The sequence below is a fragment of the Physeter macrocephalus genome, chromosome 7 (assembly GCF_002837175.3).
Source record: "Physeter macrocephalus isolate SW-GA chromosome 7, ASM283717v5, whole genome shotgun sequence".
In the NCBI taxonomy this organism is placed as follows: Eukaryota; Metazoa; Chordata; class Mammalia; order Artiodactyla; family Physeteridae; genus Physeter; species Physeter macrocephalus.
Window position 1 is genome coordinate 48273530 of NC_041220.1, and position 13772 is coordinate 48287301.

At 38.1% G+C, this 13772-nt stretch overlaps 1 protein-coding gene across 3 annotated transcripts in view; it reads right to left on the reverse strand.

Moving 5' to 3' along the window:
* LOC102994341 (RNA polymerase II subunit B) overlaps positions 1 to 13772 on the reverse strand; it is a 47493-nt gene that overhangs the window by 12200 nt on the left and 21521 nt on the right. For 2 of the 3 annotated variants that reach the window (XM_028491811.1, XM_028491810.1), the window contains 7 exons: positions 11781 to 11924; positions 11378 to 11517; positions 11167 to 11278; positions 9307 to 9417; positions 7353 to 7507; positions 6281 to 6479; positions 5799 to 5967 (listed from right to left, as the gene is read on the reverse strand). In XM_028491811.1, the coding sequence (XP_028347612.1) occupies positions 5799 to 5967; positions 6281 to 6479; positions 7353 to 7507; positions 9307 to 9417; positions 11167 to 11278; positions 11378 to 11517; positions 11781 to 11924 (1030 nt within the window). The remainder of the gene's footprint in view (positions 1 to 5798; positions 5968 to 6280; positions 6480 to 7352; positions 7508 to 9306; positions 9418 to 11166; positions 11279 to 11377; positions 11518 to 11780; positions 11925 to 13772) is intronic. The other variant, XM_028491812.1, reaches the window with a different exon arrangement.

The following is a 13772-nucleotide window of genomic DNA, read 5'->3' on the forward strand; positions in this document are numbered from 1 at the left end:
GGAGGATCCCACATGCCGCGGAGCGGCTGGGCCCGTGAGCCATGGACGCGCAGTCCGGAGCCTGTGCTCCGCAACGGGAGAGGCCGCAGCAGAGGGAGGCCCGCATACCACAAAAAAAAAAAAAAAAAAGCTAAATTCAACTTTCAAACACAACCCACCCTTCAAGAGGAGACACACCATTCATTTACACTTTTATGTGTACAGCAGGGATGCAAAAGTTTTCATAAGCGGAGTGCACGTAAGGGGTGGCAGCACTGCTGGTCTGAGTCTGGGTCACTAAAGACACACTCCTTCAAGTCTCTGATTCTCAGTAATTCCCAACCCAAGGTAGGAATAGATTTGTAGAAAGAGATACACACAAAAAGCAGGCCCTCCTCCCTAACTACCACATTTGCTCCCCTTAACTACATTTCTATGGCCCGCTGTGCCATAGAAAGCTTTCCACTAGCTATTTTAAATGCACTGACCATAACATTTTAAAAAATAAATTCACACTAAAGCTTAGATTTCAAGCTTTTCTTGAAAAATCAGATCTGGCATCACTGGGTCTGCACGTACACATCACAACCACAGCTGAAGCTGAACAGGGCTAACCCCAGCAAAAAGGCAAACCTCTCTTCAACTCCACCTACTCACCAATCTTGCCTAAGCCTGTAGGAATCTGAGACTGCAAGCTCTGTTGAACAGATAACGCGAAACACTTTGTGCTAAATATAACCTTGATTGCTCTCTAAAGAAGGATCATAGTAACAAGAGGGCATCTGTTGTTCTGGGCCCCCTGATGGGTTTGTGTACCTGTATTTGGAGCAGGAAAAACTAAAATGCTCTGCTGGGAGAGGAGGGGGAGTAAGAAATCCTCCAAGGGAAAGGCAGTGTCAAGGAAGCTGAGTCCTTCCTGGGAAGGACCAGAGATAAAGCACCCAATAGCAGGGAGCCAAGAAGAGTTTTCAGAGATCAGAAAAGTCAAATAGTCTCTCCTCAGGTGTGCAATGAAAACTCCTGAAATCTAAATGATTTTCTCTAAGGAATCTTTAGTAATATCCACAGTAGTCACCACTCTTTTGTGTGGATTGTCTCAGAAAACTAGAAGAATTTTAATTTTCACACACAGTCAAGCTGCATAATGTAGAAAAAGTACATAAAGATGCAGGATACTGATGGCAGGGGGGGATATGAAAAGAGTTGGGAATTTGCAGAAATCCCAAGGTCTTGGGAGATGTGATATGATCCTACTACTAGGGAGCCAGGAGCAGGACATACGTGACATCTGTGATACATGGAATGGGCAAGACTTCCCTAGCATGTCCTCATGTTTCTGTGCAGCGCTACCTATGCCCTCCCTCTTCTCCAGGTGACAGCCTATAGGTGCTCAACTGTCTTGGCCCTTGTGGGGCTTTCCTTCTCTCGTGTGACAATCCCTGGATCGCCCACACTTGCTATATCAACTACAGCCCAGGAGGCAACCCCCTCCATCCTACAACCTTTATCCAAGGTATCTGGGCAAGTCTGAAAGATCAGCTAAATTTAGCTAAAAACAGTAAACTTCTTTCTGAATTATATGTCTAATATTTTCTTCTTAGCTTAAAAGCCCCAAATCAAGAAACAATGTAGTGAAGAGGAAACAGCACAAGAAAGTGAAATGGGGGGAAGGTGTACATCTGGTCTAAAAGGGAAAAAAAAGGACCAGAGTTTACATTCTGGATTTGCAAATTAAGTCGTATAAACTCTGGGCAAATAACCTTTCTGATCCTGTCGACACATCTGTAAAACAGAGACCATACAACCACCACTACCACTAATCAGCTAACATTTATTCCTCCCTTATTAACTGCTAGGCACTAAGCCATGAGTTTTAAGTGGATTTAACTATTTAATCATCACAAAAGCTTTATGAGGCAGGTTCTATTATTATTCTCATTTTGTAGGTGAAAAAACATCACAAAGCTTTTATGATGCTTAGAAATAACGTTTACACGTTATTGGTGCCTTGGGTGGTGGTTCACACAAACTGCTCAATAAATATTAGTAACTTCAGAAAAGTATCTGTGATCTCAAAGACTATAAACATGTGAAATCTAGGATTACAACCCACCTGTCAGCCAGGCTCAATCCCTTTCAGCCATTCTGTCCCCACCTACTTCAAACCTCAGCTCAGCAGTAAGGAGGCTCTAAGTATCTTGACCCATTTTAAGTCAAGGTGAACTTTTGTCACAAGGATCTTTGCTCCCAGAAGATGTCAACCAAAGAAACAGTACTCTGTAGAAACAGGAATGATACTAATCCAAAGACATTCCTTAAGATAACCCTATTAGCCCCTTCCCCTTGGGGCTCAGAATTTGGCCAATGCAGCTGGCAGGTTAGGCAGGGCCAGAGCTAATAATTCAGCCACGATGGTCAGGAGATTGGTTACATCAATAGATTGAGCAAATATACTGAGGACAACGGGAGCCAGGTTTCTCACTGTCAGAGAATGGAATTCTAAAATAAACACTATGGTGTTGTACTGGGATGGGAGATATGGTATTGATATGAACTGATGGTTCTTTAGTATATAGAGATATAAAAATAGATAAAGGTGGGGAGGGGTATATGCATACGTATATTTTCCTAGTTCCAACAGCCGAGAGGACCTAGAAATGATGACATTATAATAGCAAGGAGCACACCTAGCACCCAGATTTTGGTTTCTACACACTATTCTTTTATCCTAAAAGGAGAAATGGCCAAGTCCAAGTTTAGGGGAAGAAAAGCACAAGATGCGACAAAATGTAAGGAAGTGCTTGAAGAACAATGAGGACCTATCAGGAGTTATCTTGAAGATACTCCCATTGGAAAATCTGGGACAATTTCAGCATCAAACAGGGAGGAATGATAAAATTAGAAAATCACCATTTGGCAATAATCACCTGCTAAATTAATGACTGAAAGTGTGACAAGGAATAGCTGTTCACATAATCTCAAAGTATCTTCTCACAAAGACTTATTACTTACCTAATAAGTATAAAATAATTATAATAAAAAGTGGAGAAACCTGACAAACACCATCTTAATTACATGATAAAAAAAGTTAAAATCACTAATAATGGGACAGAGACAGCGTGTGCTTCCTGATATCATGCCCTAAGAATACAGCACTGCTTCTATGCTAGTTCTGCCAAAAATTCATAACCTGAATATAAATCATGGGGAAACAATAGTCAAACCCAAGTTGAGAGACAATGTATAAAGTAACTTGACTGGACTCTTCAAAAATGTGGAGGTCATAGAGACAAGGAAAAACTAAAGAACTGTTCCAGATTAAAGAGACTAAAGAGACATACACTATCCTGGATTAGATCCTAGACCCATAACAGACATTATGAGGACAACTGGCAAAATCTGAATTGAGGACTGCTGACTAGATGGGTATCAATGTTAACTCCCTGATGTTGATGGTTGTACTGTGGAGAATGTCTTTTTTAGGAAACATACACTGAAGAATTAAAGAGTGATGTGGGACTTCCCTGGTGGCACAGTGGTTAAGAATCCGCCTGCCAATGCAGGGGACACGGGTTCAAGTCCTGGTCCGGGAAGATCCCACATGCCACGGAGCAGCTAAGTCCGTGCGCGACAAATACTGAGTCTGTGCTCTACAGCCCGTGTGCCACAACTACTGAGCCCGCGTGCCACAACTACTGAAGCCTGCGTGCCTAGAGCCTGTGCTCCACAACAAGGGAAGCCACCGCAGTGAGAAGCCCACGCACCACAACTAGAGAAAGCCGGCGCACAGTAACAAAGACCCAACACAGCCAAAAAGAAATAAATTAATTAATTAGTGGTGTGGCTTCAGGTCTGCAACTTAACTTTTAAATGGTTCAAAAAGAAAGAAAAAGGGAAAGAATAAGGCAAATGTGGTAAAATGTGAACTAGGAAATCTGGATGAATAATATATAGGGGTTCTTTGTAACAGTCTTACAACTTTTCTGTAACCTTGAAATTATCTCAAAATTAAGTTTTTTAAAATATAGATAGATAACAAGATTAAGGCATGAAGCAATAACAGAACTGAAAGGCTTGTAGTCCCTACCAGCCATGCCCTCACCACTTCGTATCAGTGCCAAAGGAACCTTCTATTTCAAATCCAATCCTTCACCTGTTTCTTTTCTTCTCTAGCCATAAAGAAATTATTATCTAAATGTTGAAGAAAACACAGCACTGCAAGTATAGCCCAAAAATACCAGCACATTGTAGACAACGTAACAGATTTTGTTCTTCTAGACAACAGTAACCCCTTGTGGAAGACTTTGAAAATAAATCATTCTAACCTGTGAGAATCTGCTATCAAAATGTTACATCCCCTATTATAGTAAATAATTTAAAGCCACTATTTACAAGGCAAACTTTACTAAATAATGTTATCTACGGTCAAAGCCAAAATTCCACTAATAATACGGTAAGACAACAACTCTGCCAAAGAACTATGCTGTCTCCTTTATATTCAACACTGAGACCCTTCAGACTTCTCTGCACCATTTTACCCTTTGTCCAGTCTCCTTGAGAATCTCTTCCTGCAACTTCCTGATTCTTCTCCTTATCAGCTACATCTCAAATCTCCTCTCTGGATTTCTTTTCCTGGTGCCTGAAGTTCTGATGGTCTCTGGCTTTATTCTCACTCTGAATTTTCCCTCAGCAATTTCACAGTAATCTATAATTATCATTAATATATCAAAAACTTCACAGCTCTTGATTTGACCTTCTTTCTAACCACATTTGCAACTCACTGTTGGAGGATCTTTCCTGAGATGTTTTGGCAGCAACTTAAAAATCAGTATGTTGAAAACTGAACTTATTATCTTACGTCTAAAACCTCTTCTTTCAATCTAAAAAAGAGTGGATATATGTACAACTGACTCACTTTGCTGTACAGCAGAAACTAACACAACATTGTAAATCAACTATACTCCAATAAAAATTGATTTTAAAAAATAAATAAATAAAACCTCTTCTTTCTTCTAACATGCTCCCAATATTAATAGTATCTCTCTCTTGATCACCCAAGCCAGGAACACCAACAATATTTCCAATTCCTTTCTCCCCTCTCTTCATCATTCTACATCCAATAAGTAATCAAGTGTTAATCTTAACAAGTGTATTCCAACAGGTGTCTCACGCCCCTATGCTTTTTCATGTCTTAATAAGGACCTTACCATTTCTCACTTAGACCACTACAAGAACCTCTAAGTTACCTCCCTACTTAATACTGTATCTAACTCTAATCTATCCTTTACGTGACTGCCAGAATTATACTGTAAAATAAATTTGTAACTGTATTACTTCCTTGTTCAAAAAGGCTGGATAGTTCTTCATTCTCCAAATAAAATTCAACCTGCTGTCTCCACACTATGAGACCAAGTATCACTCCCATTCATTTCCACTCAGGCCATATACTAAACTGACATAAATACTGACAGTTGCCTTCATGCACCCAGGACCTTGTTCAAACCATCTCTCAAATTCAAATACCCTTTCATCCACTTTACTCTAGTCCAAAATGCTACCTCCCCCATGAAATTGGCTCGACTCCAACAGGAATCAATCATTTCTTTCACTCTGTGCTTCCAAAGGAATCTGTACCTCCATCATAACACTTTACACATATCTACCTTTCTATTGAATTGTGCTCGTGTTTTCCCACCACATTATAAATTCTAAGAGAATAGAGACTGTGTCATATGCATTTTATTAACCCTCCAAAGAACCCACAAAAGTGTCTTAAGCATGGCAGGACCTTAAAAAATGTAGAACAAAACTGAACATACCTGCTGGCAGCTCTCTAAATCGTAGGTATTCCATTGACCGTGTAGTCACAAGTGGTTTTTGAGGATAATAGAGAACATGGGCCAATGTATCCATACGAACATGAAAGTTGGTAATATAAACCCCCATAGCCTGCTTACCCATAGCAGACTGGTATGTGTTTCTAGGGGACTAAAGGTAGAAATGAAAAGCGGAATCAGTGAAAATGTAATTACTTCTAAATAAATAAACTTTACAGGGTACTTCATAAATCAGAAATATGGTTGGTAAAGTTCCTACTATTTCCGAAAGATAAGTGATAACCATTTGGAATAATCAATTATGGCTCTTAAGAGTCAAACACAAGAATAAGCATATTAAATGCTGTAGTTCATCGTCTTTACACTAAAAGGCTTTTCTTTCAGAAAAAACTACAGACTAATCTCTAATTTTTATTCTGCTTCCCCCAATTCCTCACAAAGCATAGTCAAAAACTGCTACCAACCTGGTTATGATCAGGAAAAGGAATAATAGATGCACAGACACCAAGAATCATTGATGGATGAATCTCACAGTGTGTATATGTGGAACAATAAGCTACTTCTTTCTCCTGTAAATCATCTGGGGTCATTGCGAGCATCACTGTTTCTTCTTCTAGAGTATCAATATATTCTACTACCCCACTGGCCACAAGATCCTGCCAACTAAAAAAGAATTCATTTCATTTCCTTACTTCCTGAACTATTTTAATTAACTAGGCTTCCTACTTAATAAAGAGTATTCCTATATCTGTATGCATTCATAAAGAAAGAGTCCCAAAATAAGTATATTATTGTTAACAGTGAAAGAAACAAGTTACTGAACAATACACATAAAGTATGGCTCTGTAACTACGGTTAGTTTTGCTCTGCTCTGATCTAAAGAACCTACTTGTGGGGCTAGGGTGAGTATATAAAACAAAAAATAAGGTCTGGAAGAACAAATACCCCAACCGGTAACAGTATTTACTACTGAAAAAGAGAGTGTGAATTGGGGGCTTTTATATATTTTTATTTCACCTATTTTTTTAATTTTTAATAATAAAAATATATACATTCATATATCACTAATAATAAATTGTAAAAGATTCTTTTTATTAAATTCATTATATTGTTCATATTATGTTATACATTATTTATATCACATCGGTTATTTCTTTTTCATTTTTTTGGCCGCACCACACGGCATGCAGGATCCTAACTCCCGAACCAGGGATCGAACCCATGCCCCATGCAGTGAAAGCACAGAGGTTATTTCTTATTAGTAGTAGAGGTAGTCTTTACCATGTCACAAAGACTTTTACGCTTAAATAAAACCCTGAAAGTCTCTTACTTGATAACAAAAATTACGAAAAAGCAAATGTGACAGCTAATGAGTACAGAGTTTCTTTCCGGGTCAATGAAAATATTCTGGAATTAGACAGTGGTAATGGTTGCACAATCCTGTGACTACACTAAAAACCACCGAACTACATAGTTTAAAATGCTTAATTTTAGGGCATGTGAATTATATCTTTTTTTCTAACTGCATGTTCTTACCTGTAATTGTTATATTCTCTCTCTTTCAATTGATCAATGTGTCTCTTCTTCAAAAGTAGCTTTTGTTTTTCCACAATCAGAAGTGGTCTACAAATACGGCCTGCATCTGTATAGATCCGAATCTCCCTCTCTCGAATATCTCTGATCATAGAAACCTATACATAAAAAGACAAAACAGTCTCACGAACTTTTATTTTCTCTATATCATTAAGGCTTAGCTAAAAATACAATAGGATTAATAAATTATCAAATAAAATTAATAGATCTTAGTTTATCATTACTCAATATACTAAAAACCTAGGTATAATTTAAAATTTTATATAGGATAAATATCTAACCTTGGTAATTATAAAGCTGAACAACATCTGGTAATAATGTCATGCAAAATAAATTAAAATGAAGAAAATATATGTTTGGTATCACAAATACTAGTATATTTCTTATTTTCTTGTTTTCCCTCTTTGGTAATTACACGTACTTCACATGTGTAACCTTTCAATATCCAGCCCTATATTACACTGCCTTGATCAGGCTTTCCCAGTAATAAGCCTGACTTCTCACAATCACCTATAAGACAAATGGTTTATAGTCTAGCTCTCTAATACAGCAGTCACTAGCCACAGGTCACTACTGAGCACTTGAAATGTGGCCATTCTGAAAGGAGATATGCTGTAAGTATAAACTACTCACTGGATTTCAAAGATAGTACAAAAAAATAAAATAAAATTTATCAATAATTTTCCATTGATTATATGTTGAAATTGTAATATTTTTGATGTATCAGGTCAAATAAAATATATTTAAATTATTTTCATCTATTTCTTTTTTGGGCGGGGGGGGGGCCACACCGGATCTTAGTTCCCTGACGAGGAATTGAACCCGCGTCCTCGGCAGTGAAAGCGCAGAGTCCTAACCACTGGACCGCCAGGGAATTCCCTTTTTTTTTTTTTTTTTTTTTTTACTTTTTTAACATGACTACTAGAAAAACATAAATTGCATATGTAACTTGCATTATATTTCTACTGGATAGTGCTAGAAAATATATTCCTGGAAAACATCAAAAATATTTTGGGAAAACTTACAATAAAGAACATAATATTAAAAGCACTACAGAATCTGAAGTGCTAATATAAAAAGAAATAAGTCAAGAAGTAAACAAATAAGAATCTTCAGTAAATTATTTAGATCTAATATATAATCTTAAAAGTCAACTAAGAAATGAATGCCAATGAGTTGGGAAATGGAAAAACAGATTGGTATTTCTACACAAAAGTACTTTTAAAAAGTGAAATCAGGGCTTCCCTGGTGGTGCAGTGGTTGAGAGTCCGCCTGCCGATGCAGGAGACACAGGTTCGTGCACCGGTCCGGGAAGATCCCACATGCCGCAGAGCGGATGGCCGCTGAGCCTGCGCGTCCGGAGCCTGTGCTCCGCAAAGGGAGAGGCCACAACAGTGAGAGGCCCTGCGTACCGCAAAAAATAAAAAGTGAAATCACATCTGGATACTTTTATTAAAGAAAAGATTGGGTGGGGAATTCCTTGGTGGTCCAGTGGTTAGGACTCCGCACTTTCACTGCCGGGGCCCAGGTTCGATCCCTGGTGGGGGAACTAAAACCACGCAAGCACCTCGATGTGGCCAAAAAAAAAGAAAGAAAGAAAAGATTGGGTTTATTTAAGAAAGGAAAGGTTTGGATTACTCAGTTTTAAAATGAGAGTAAATCATAAAAGCTTGATCAAAAACACCAAGTTCTCCCAAAGTAAAGAGTCAAAAGCCAAGAAAAAGATAAGTCCCACATTCCTAGCCCACCTCCTGTCCTTACTTAGAAAACAATCTGAGATGAAACACTGTGTTTATGAGCAAAAACACCATAAGTGGCATTCTCAAATGCTTACCTTGAATCCTTAGAGAATTCCTAATAGAATATAGAATATTACAATACAGTTAATAGAATCTACCTCTTGTCTTAACAGGAAGACATAAACTGAGCTGTGTCTCCTCAAAGGCCAAACAGTATCTTGTGTTCCAAAGGAAATAGGTGTTCTTGAGAGGACTATTGACAGGAAAGCCTAACAGGTCCAACACAAGGCTAAAGTTAGAAATGGATAAAATGAGGACCTCTGATTATCAGAAAATATGAAGGAAAAGAAAAAGTACTAGACTCCTGAAAAATATACACAATTTTCCCACTAAGAAGCTCCCAACAACACTCTCCAATAAGAGATTAAAGAGCCTAGTCCAAGGACACAGGGTCCGTTTATAGTTTCAACAAACACTCAGTGTCAGACACTACATGTCAGGCACCATGCTCAGAACTGAAAATACAAAGTCATATTAAGACATGTTCCCTGCCTCTGAGAAGCTAATAGTTTAGTAAGTGAGGTAGGCAAATAAATCAACAGTTAATATCTGGTATAAGCATTCTGTCAGAAGTTACTTAAGGAAAATATGCCACATATAGTCACAGAGACAGATCTATATCAGGGGCTCAGTGAACAGCCTGCAGGCCAAATCTGCCCTCACCTGCTATCTATTTTTTTAATTAAAGTTTTACTGATTTATGTATTGTCTATGGCTACTTTTTACTACAACAGCAGCATTGAATACACAACAGACACTGTAAGGTAAACCAAGACTAAAATATTTAATATCTGGTCCTTTAAAGAAAATGTTTGCCAACCTCTGATCTAAATCAAACTGGGTGGTCAGGTGAAACATCCTGAAGGAGAGGAGAGATAACACTAGAGTTTTGCAGAATTGGTGAGAGTTACCTAAAAAAAAAAGTAATAAGCACCCTTCTCCCTATTACCCATTTTTGAGGAGGCATGGGTGGCAAGGAGCACAAGCATTCCAGGTTGAGGGAATGGGCCCATGGAAAGGTAAAGAGGCCTAAAACAGCATGAAGAATTTAATTTTATCCTAGAGAAGACAGAAAACCTAAAGGTAGCTCTCAGCAGAAACACCTGGCATTAACAAAGTTCTCAATTACAAAAAACACAACCAATTTTGGTTCTTAGGCTTTCTCTTAGCCTTGCCTGCCACACTCAAGTGAAGCATGCTGTTCCTGACTTCTCCAAGCCATGAATACTCCTGGGTCAAAATCCAGGGTTTGCCTGCTAGAGGAAGGCCTGGAGCAGCCAAACCTCGATTCTCTGCTTTGCTACATAGACAGGAGGTCAGCTTAAGTGTGTTACAGTTTCTCTCCAAACCCACTTTCACCGAGACAGACCCAAAGGTGTAGTTTTGGGGAAATCAAAAGCCTGAGCCCAGCCCTCAATACAGTACACTAAAAGCAAAAGCCCTATTTTGGGGAGAAATAAGGCTCATACAGTATTTTGATGACTAAAAAAAAAAAAAAAAAAAAAAAAAAGTCCATCCTAATCCCAGAGAACTTCAACATCCACCTAAACATAAAGGAATCTAATAGAGGTGTATCACATTTCATGAATGAATCTCTGGATTCCAACAAAGGAGAAATCAGAGATATTCACTTGCTTTTTAAAAGCACTGTAGTCAGCTTTACAAAAAGATTCTCAAAATAACTTTTTACTTCAAAATGTAATTTAAATTCCAAAATATAATTTAATAACAAATTACATGTCAAAATTTTAGATGCGTATATCTAAGGCATTAAAGCAAACAATACCTTATAATTAAATTTAGCTCAAAACATCATCTAGACTTTTGAAAATGTACTTTACAATTCAAAGGAAACCAGTTCAAGAAAGATACCAACACAAAGATAACTTTCACTAGTCTTTATGCCTCGTTTGGAAATCCCAAAGATCATGTCCTCTTAATTAATTAAAGACTCTTACTTCAGACACAATGATGTCCATCTGACGCCTCAATTTCCGTAGAGTGTTCATAAGTTGTTCAGGATCTTTATGTATTCCAACCCAGCAGCCATTAACAAAAATCTTGGTTGCACTAAAATGCAAAACCAAAAGCATTCTGCACTTAGTAACCCTCTAATAAACTATAATCAAAGATTAACAAGTTTTTTTTAAAAACTGTATTTATACACACTCAGCAATAGCTGCAGGAGAAATTTCTTCTAAATTTTCCATACTCCATTCTTCTAAAAATTCCAGAATTGGAGAAGGTTGAGATCCAACTGAAATATAAGCCATCAGAGCTAAATTCTTCACAAGTCCTACAGCATGGCCCTTGGAATAAATAAAGTACGTATTACTCATACTGATTTAACATGCCTATCCAAATTCTTTTCCACAAACATTTTCCTCCAATTTGATTTCAGAATGTACTCTTACTAAGAACAAAATTATAATATCTTAGTTCTAAACTATACTACATAGTTAAATAAAATTATAAGTAATTATAAGTAACAAAAAATTACTTATAAAAGTAATTATACCCTACATGATTACTGTTGGACTTTCTGTCTTGAACGTACATTCTAATGCATTACCTCTGGAGTCTCAGCAGGACACACCATTCCCCACAATGTATTATGCAACTGTCTTGGTTTTGCTAGCTTGCCATCTCTACCAATGGGAGAATTTAAACGACGCAGGTGAGAAAGAGTAGATGCAAAAGTTAGGCGGTTTAATACCTAGAAAACAATAGCAAATCTTTAAAGTTTGGGCATTTCTGTTACTCACACTATCACATTTTTGACAAATACTAGAATGAGGCAGTCATATTTTTACATATAATCCACTCAATGTCCAACTGTCCCCATCCCTCCTTTCTCCATCCTGCCCTGGATAATCTTATTCACCCCTGTAACTTAACTGACCCTTGCAGCAGGGATGGCAAATATATGACATACAGTTCTAACATACCACACAAATGTTTTGTTTATGGTCTATCTCCAACCACTAGGATGTTAGTTCCACAAGGGTGGGGAATTTTTATTTGTTTGTTTTGTTCTCTGTTGTATCCCTGTACCTAGAACAGTACTTGGCATACATTAGGCACTCAGTTAAGTCTTATACGCTACCAACTCACATTCCTTTGACCATAGCAGACATCACTAATCCATCCCAGAACTTTTCCCAGGCTGAGGCCTCTGAATCCAACACAGAGATTCAATATTTACAGAACACTAAGCAAGGTAATACTTGTAAGTAAGATAATATTTAGAGGGATATAAAGCAAGCAACACAAGCTCAATGCACCTAATAACAAAATCACCATGTTCCCCAGCCCTACAACAACCCATCCTCCTTCTTCTTCCTAAGTCTCCTATCATTGTTAATGGCATCACCCTTCCCTTTATCTCCCAATCTAGAAATCTCAAGATATTTTTGCCTCTGACTTCCTCCTTTCACATATAATAAACAAAAAACATATCCTGTCAACTCTATTTTCAAACTTTCTCAAAAAACCATTCTCAATGTCATAGCAATAAACCAGCCCCTTATCTCTTACCTATACAACTGCCATCAGCTCATAAGTTCCTGTAATGTCCTCTCCAATCTACTCTCCTCAGTTACCAGAATTATTAAAACACAGATATAGATAAGTTCACATCACTCACTGAATTAAAAAACATTAAACAGTTCCCTGCCAACTAGAGCAACATGACACTGAAGCTCTTCTCAATGAAGCCCCAGATGACCTTCCCCCACCAGTTGTCTCCAGAACTCCTGTACTCCATCCACATTGCCAAACACCCTCTCACCTCCACAACTCTGACCACGCTACTGCCACAGAATGGAATGTACTTCCCCATTCTGCTCTGCCTGTGAAATGTTACCACTTCCATAGAAGACATATGACTCACCTCCAGGAAGAACTGTTCTCTTCTCTCTACTCTGTGGAGTTTTCCATCATTCAACTAATCAGTCACAAAGTCCTACAAAACTTACTTCCTAAATATTTCTCAAATTTGACTCCCTCTCCACCTCTACAAAACTGCTCTAGTGCAGGCCCTAATTATTTCTCACTAAGGCTGTTGCAACAATCTTTCTGCCACCAACTCTGCCCTTCTCAAATCTTTCTCCACATTGCCAATTACTGTGAAGCTACCTAAAAAGCAAAAATGAACATGTCACTCCCCTCTATGAGGTGTTCCAGCTCTCCACTCCAACCCCATCTTCCTAACTCTCCTGCTTTGATTTGAAAACCCAAGAATGCTCTAGCTCCTTCCACATACACATGCTCTTTCCTCCCCATCCCTTTGTTTAGGATATTAAGTTTTCTCCAGTTTTCCTGTGAGCTACTGGTTCTACCCTCCTCCAAGACTTGGGCTATTTCCCAACTACCCTTCAAGATTCAGCTCAAGTGTCACCTCCTAAAGAAAACACTTCTTTTCACTCTTTCAGCCAGTGCTAAATGCCTTTCTCCAGCATTCCCACAGAGTAGGTGTGCACAGCTTTCATTTAATACTGTATCATGTTGTAATATCTGTTTACAAACTATGAGTATAGACTGTGAACTACTGAAGATCAAGGAT